General features: G+C 41.6%; 1 protein-coding gene across 1 annotated transcript; it reads left to right on the top strand.

Moving 5' to 3' along the window:
* Positions 1–6: 6 nt before the first annotated feature.
* LOC134202165 (uncharacterized) lies at positions 7–2,696 on the top strand. Its single transcript, XM_062677210.1, has 4 exons — positions 7–282; positions 1,239–1,432; positions 1,493–1,622; positions 1,689–2,696. Exons 1-4 carry the CDS (start codon positions 31–33, stop codon positions 1,938–1,940), a joined length of 828 nt encoding a protein of 275 aa, XP_062533194.1. The 5' UTR covers positions 7–30; the 3' UTR covers positions 1,941–2,696.
* Positions 2,697–7,480: the final 4,784 nt, after the last annotated feature.

Below are 7,480 nucleotides of genomic sequence, written 5' to 3'. Positions count from 1 at the left end.
GTTTCATACAAGAATACTCATTCTTTCAACATGAGTGAGTTTCGGAAGGAACATCGTCGGATGATCGAGGTTAAACGATCGGAAATGGCTGCTAAACTACAGCAACACCAAAAGCAAGAAGGTCGAAATCAAGACACTACAGGAAATGAAAGCAAACTCAATCAGAGGACACCGACGGAAGCCGTGATGTCCGAGCAGCATTTGGTGGTGCATCACAAGCACCACTTTGTGAGGGAAATCAATTCACACAATTTTAACCACGTGGTGATTAACTCCAACAAGGTACATTATTCATATCATTTATTGTTAATTACCGTCGAGCGGGGCTTCTTTTAAATCCGGGGGCTACTTTGGATTTTTGATTTTCTAAAAAAAAATACCAAATTTGAAACAAAAAGTTACCATCAAACTATCAACAAGACACCCGAATGATGATAATAGCAATTTGAAAGTAGTTAACGTCGTGATTCTTGTTTCAAAATGTCCAAAGTAGCCCCCGATTTGTCAAAACCCGGGTAGAAGAAAACAGCAAAATAAAATCAAATTTTACTATTAATATATGAATGACTGAATAGCAAAATCTGCTATTAGTTTGTTTGATATAGTTGCTAAAATAGCAAAAATAATAACAGATATTGCTCTAGCAAATAACTCATGAATAACCTATTTGCTATTATAATAACAAACCAATAGCATAATATTTGAAGAAAAGAAAATATCAAAATCAGTTATTATTGGTATGTTGAAAATGTAATGATAAATGAATAACAAACTGTGCTATGATTGCAAAATTTGTTCTTCATTTGTTGTTCTGCTCCTTCTTACAATAACATATAAATAACTAATTTTACTATTATAACAAAACTTGTTGTTGGGTTGTTATTTTATGTTATTTATGAATAACATTAGAATAACTAAATCTGATATCATAGCAAATTTTGTTATTATAATGTTATTTGTTTGTTATTCGCCTCTACCCGGGAAGAAGCCCCACACGACGGTACCCACTATTACTGAGCCTACGTAACGGTAACTTTAGTATATTTCACGTACCTTATAGGTATAAAGGCAGTTATTAGATGTTAGTAACACCGTGCTACTCGTTTTGATCAGTCCCTGTCGTTTTTACTTTTTTAAAGTTCGCTCCTAAAGCTAGAGGATTATTATAAAATGTTTATTTATGAAACTTTCAATCGGGGAAAATAATAAATATAATCCTGTCATGATATCCATTGCAGACTGTCGTCGTTCACTTCTACTCTGCTCAATGTGCCTTCTGCAGTGTGCTCTCACAGCATCTGCTTATCATCTCAAGAATGCTCCGACATCAGCCGTTACTCGAGTTTGTTCGCATCGACGGCGACAAGAATGATCTCCCATGGGAATTCACCATGGATGTATTTCCATCTTTGATCATATTTCCTAATCAAAGGTAAGTTCCATGGTTGGAGATGTTAACAATGGTTGATATAATCTTATTATCAATTATAAGGAAATCTGAAAGCCGCGTTTTCTCCCGCAATCTCTCTATGACGGTCCCCAACGTGCTCGGGTTCATCCTTTCCAATTTGAACCCACCTGAGAGGCTCCACGCTACTGCGCTAATCTGCAACAATCTCAAGGTAATTTTATTTATTGTGAATCATAATCTATGTAGCCAGAATCAACAATTCACTTACGCATACTAGCCAAAATCGCCGCCACGGGACGACTGCCTTGGGGTGATGAAGCGCGAGCTAAGCGACAGTATTTCGCTCAACCTGCGTCTCTACCGATTGGCCACGAAGCGCCCCACAAGAGCAGCCCGGATCCTGCACCGGTTGCAGGCCTTACAGGAACTCTACCTGGCCACGCTGCGCTGTCTGAGCAATTCCTGTGATTTTACCCAGCTGAAGAGCAGTGCTCAAGCCATCCTTACTATGTGGCAGATAGCCACGTGAAAACGTGATTCTAGTGTGCATTTAGTACGCATTTCTTTTTCTCACCCATTCACTCAAATTACCTGCTTACTAGGAAGATATTATCCTTTTCTTTTTGACTTTCCTGTCTGCCTAAGGCGTAAGAAGCCGTTTTACAACCAACTCATGTGCTTATTCATTGTTTTATGTTTTGTTACTTATATTTTTGGATATTTTTCACTTTTTAAGAGTTATTCGGCAAACCGTTAGTTTAACTCATTTGAAATTTTCAGTGCAATTAAAAAGCATTGCTAAAACTACGTGTTTAAGCCAAATCAAACAAACCAGCACGTAACCAAACTGTCAACGGTATCGAGATCTCGTTGTAGATATTTTTAACTCGACAGTAAAGTTATTATTGCTAACAAAACAAAAAAAAAGTTCTATATTCTAGAATACTATTACTGTAACAGAAGTGAAAGTTGGAAAACTATTAGGTAAAATATGAAATGATAATTAAATACAGTTTAGGAAAAACAAAGAGTGAAAAGCAAGAAAACGGTATGCTATAGACATTTTTTAAACAAACACTACTAGCGTTGTAAATATTATTCGTATAGCATCAAATTGGGAAGAACGGTGTCGAAACGATACCGAGAAAATGGAAAAGTAAGAATAGGATACAGTGTAGAGAATTACGGTTATTTAAATATAACAAAATTATTGAAGTTTTGTAATTCACAAACTAAATGCAATCGATGATATATCACCTTAATATATTTTGTTTATAACCATAAATAGCGTACCAGTTCGTTTATTTCCGAAAGAAATTCTTTTTCAGAATTTTATATATCTATGCAGTGACTAAGCTAAAGTAAAACTTTCAATGGAAAACAATCAATGATGGATTTGATCATTTATAAAGTCAGAGTTTGTCAAATGATGTAGCAGTAGCGAAAGAGGCTAGGCTAAATGGCCTGAGGCTAAACGGACGTAGCTGTTGAAAACAAGTGACCGGACGCTGATAAGGCTTCTATGATTGGAGCAGGGTAACTCAAAGAGGAGGCAGCTATCAATTATGGCTTAGCCTACCTTCAATCTAATGGATCTGTTGTGCTATTGGTGTGTGTTGGATCGGAGTCGCTTTGGGAGGGTTTTCGTCAAATTAATGCGTGTCTAACTGGCCACCTTTACTGCCCGGAGATTCGGCATAACCGGAACCATCGGCGGAGACCACTGCGACGAAAAGGGACTAGCGATTGGAAACTCGATTCATGGAACTGCAAATCTCTCAACTTCATCGGGAGCACACGCATACTCGCCGATGTGCTCAAGGACCGTGGATTCGGCATCGTAGGCTGCAGCTGCAGGAGGTTTGTTGGAAGGGATCAATGGTGCCGAACGTTTTGAGGTAATCATACCATCTACCAGAGCTGCGGCAACACACATGAGCTGGGAACAGCTTTCATAGTGATGGGCGATATGCAAAGGCATGTGATCGGGTGGTGCCCGATCAATGAGAGAATGTGCAGGTTGAGGATCAAAGGCCGATTCTTCAATTTCAGCATAATCAACGTCCACAGCCCACACTCCGGAAGCACTGATGATGATAAGGACGCATTCTACGCGCAGCTGGAACATGAGTACGACAGCTGCCCAAGCCACGACGTCAAAATCATCATAGGAGAATTGAACGCTCAGGTTGGCCAAGAGGAGGAGTTAAGACCAACTATTGGAAAGCTTAGCGCTCACCGGCTGACGAACGAAAATGGCCTACGACTGATTGATTTCGCCGCCTCCAAGAATATGGCCATTCGCATCAGCCTTCCATATCGGTAGACCTGGAGATCACCACTGCAGACAGTATCACAAATCGACCACGTTCTGATTGATGGACGACATTTCTCCGACATTATCGACGTGATGGTTAAACTGCGCCCAAAACTATTCGTCATCAACAATGTTCGGTACCGACGACCGACGCGGTACGACCTAGAGCGACTGAAGCAACCTGATGTCGCCACTGCATACGCGCAGCATCTCGAGGCAGCGCTGCCGGAAGAGGGTGAGCTCGATGGGGCCCTTCTTGGGAACTGCCGGAATACAGTTAAAGCAGCCATTAACGACGCAGCGGAGAACAACGTCGGGTATGTGGGACGAAGTCGACGAAACGATTGGTGTTCGAAAGGTAAAGCTATGTCCATTTAGAATCCGGAATCATTTATTGTACTGCAGCGGCACGGAAAGTGAACGCTGCAAGAATTCTTTTACAGCGGTTTGTCTACCTAGGCGTCCACTTGCTGTGGTATAAATTTCACGAAGTTTCGTGCAGCGTGTCAAAAATTATTCCAGATGGAAGCCGAAAGGAGAGAAAAAAGTCTGCACACCCACGTTGATAATCCTGCTCATCGACGATGGAACCTACGTCAAAATGGATTTCGGACAGCTTCCTAGCCAAAAATTCTACATGGTGACGGCACGAGGAGTAGTTCCTGCGAAGTTTAAGTTTGATTTTTGGACAAACTTGCAAAAAAAAAACGGATGATTTTGGCAAGGGATATGCAACTGTGGAGCAAAGACCTAAGTGTTTGTGACGAATAAGACGATGGACTCGAAGCTGTACAAGGAGGAATGTCTCAAAAACCGCGGTCGACCTTCCATAAAGCCCATAAAGGTCCCGTTAAGTTTTGGCTAGATTTGGCGAGTTTCCACCACAGCCGGGAAGTCATCCAATGGTACCGCAATAATAACGAAGATTTCATCGATAAAAACATAAATCCACGCAACTGCCCACAGCTTCGGCCCATCAAGACATTTTGGGCAGTAATGAAGCGTAAGCTTCAAGTGGAAAAAAAGTGGAAAAAGTGGAAAAACAGCTCGAGTCGCGACTCAGATGACCAAAATGTGGAACAAATGTGCCAAGGAAGTTGACCTTACCTTCGAGGTGGTCGAGGAATTCGTCTACTTCGGATCCTTGCTAACGGCTGATAACAATGTTACTCGTGAAATACGAAGGCGCATCATCTGCGGAAGTCGGGCCTACTACGGGCTCCAGAAGAAACTGCGGTCAAAAAAGATTCGCCACCGCACCAAATGTGTCATGTACAAGACGCTTATAAGACCGGTTGTCCTCTACGGACATGAAACATGGACAATGCTCGAGGAGGACTTGCAAGCACTCGGAGTATTTGAGAGACGGGTGCTTAGGACCATCTTTGGCGATGTGTAAAAGGACGGTGTGTGGCGGCTCTACGGCGAGCCCAGTATCCAGAAGGTAGCTAAAGCAGGGGACATAAAGATGGGCAGGGCATGTTGCAAGAATGCCGGACAGCAACCCTGCAAAGATGGTGTTCGCTTCCGATCCGGCAGGTACGAGACGACGTGGAACGCAGCGAGCGAGATGCAAACCAGGCAGACCAGGTGCAAAACGACTTGGCGAGCATGGGGCGTATTCGAGGATGGAGAGATGCGGCCTCGAACCGTGTATTGTGGCGTCAAATTGTTGATTCAGTGTTATCTGTTTAAATGTAGACTAAATAAATAAATAAAATGAAACACATCATCTATTCATCGACTTCTAAACCGCATATGATACAATCGATCGGGACCAGCTATGACAGCTAATGCACGAACACGGATTTCCGGATAAACTGACACGGTTGATCAAAGCGACGATAGATCGGGTGATGTGCGTAGTTCGAGTTTCAGGGGCATTCTCGAGTCCCTTCGAAACCCGCAGAGGGTTACGGCAAGGTGATGGTCTTTCGTGTCTGCTATTCAACATCGCTTTGGAAGGGGTAATACGAAGAGCAGGGATGAACACGAGTGGTACAATTTTCAAAAAGTCCGTCCAGCTATTTGGCTTCGCCGATGACATAGATATTATGGCACGTAACTTTGAGAAGATGGAGGAAGCCTACATCAGACTGAAGAGGGAGGCTAAGCGGATCGGACTAGTCATCAACACGTCGAAGACGAAGTACATGATAGGTGGTGGTTCAAGAGAAGACAATGTGAGCCATCCACCTAGAGGTGTGCGCCGTGCGCGGCGGCGTTTTCGGCGTCACGCCGAAAGTCATTTTAGCCGGCGGCGGCGGCGGCGTGAATCGGCGTGGAAATTTCTAGCGTTTATTTTACAAAGTTTTTTCTCCGCATTTTTTCTGGATGTTTTCAAAACTTCAACGGGAGAATCTGATGAACTCTCGAAAATTCTCTGAGCTTCTCAATATTAATTTGAGAATTATTTTCGGAATTTCAATGGCAACAACTTTAAAGTTTTGATAATTCTTTTGAATTTCCAAGGAAGCACAAGGAAAATTATTTGAGTTTCTACAGGAAAATTTTCGGAAAATCCACGGAAAGTTTCTTTTTCGAAATTTACACAGAAAATTCCAAATGTGGACATCAACAAAACAAAATTAGATTTCAACAGCAAATTGTTCGAAATTTTCATAAGAAATTCATAGGAAATTGCACGAATTTTTTTCAAATTTTCTATCGAAATTTCTGAGGTGAATTTTATGGAATTTAAACCAAAATTGTTCAGAGCTTCCACGTAATTAAAAAAATATATACGGGAAACCGTATGGGATTTCAACGAAAAAAAAACGGATTTTTGAAGGATTTTTTTTTTGATTTCTACAGTGAATTCATTGTATTGCCCATAAGAAATTCGTTTGACAGAAAGGGTCATTTTGTCGAAAATGTTGATTACTGAACGGTAATATGGTAAAAAATACCCATCCATATATCATTCTTGACCAAATGGCCTTTCTGCCAAACGACCATTACGGTCAAACAACTTTTTGGCCAAACGACTTTTTCGGCCAAATGGCCAGTTGGCTGAATGGCATTTCCGTATATCTATTTCAATTACTGCCATTGGGAGTGACAATGGGTCTAGGGGGTGAGAATGGGTCATCGCTCTCACCGGCAGCCTGAAGGTCGTAGAGCAAAATCGTTCAAAAAGGACTCTTATATTTTAGTCTTCTTGCCCTCAGATACATTCAATCCATTCTACAAGCATTCTAAGTAGTTGAGACAGTGACCCATTCTCACCCCCATTTGACCCATTGTCACCCCCGACGACGGTAAATAAAATTTTCGGGAAGCCACATTCTGCCGAATTGATAATTTGACAGAAAAAGCTTTTTGCTCTAACAGTTTTTTTTGCTAAAAATGTCATTTGGCCCAAATAGTCGTTTGGCCGAAAAAGTCCTGTGACCGACGTGAAGACTAGATCATTTGGCCGAAAATTTAATTTGGTAGAAACAAATATTTCAGCCAAACAGCATAGCCATCAGCCAAATGACCAATTCAGACGAACGATACTTTCGGTCGAATGCTTATTGCGGCCAAATGACCCTTTCAGGTAATTGAGCTATTCGGTCAACTGTTTTTTTTCAGCCAAAGGAACTGTTCGACCAAATGACATTTTCGGCAAAGTAATTTTAGACTAGATGGGTTTCAGCCAAACGTAGTATATTAGGGCAAACAACTTTCGGACTTACCAACAAACAATTCATATTCAAGCTCTATCTGGAGCAAGGGCGAATGTCGCAAGTGAGGATTCTCTTCACCGA

This window comes from Armigeres subalbatus, unplaced genomic scaffold, assembly GCF_024139115.2.
Source record: "Armigeres subalbatus isolate Guangzhou_Male unplaced genomic scaffold, GZ_Asu_2 Contig1066, whole genome shotgun sequence".
NCBI lineage: Eukaryota > Metazoa > Arthropoda > Insecta > Diptera > Culicidae > Armigeres > Armigeres subalbatus.
This window is presented reverse-complemented; position numbering and strand designations above follow the sequence as displayed.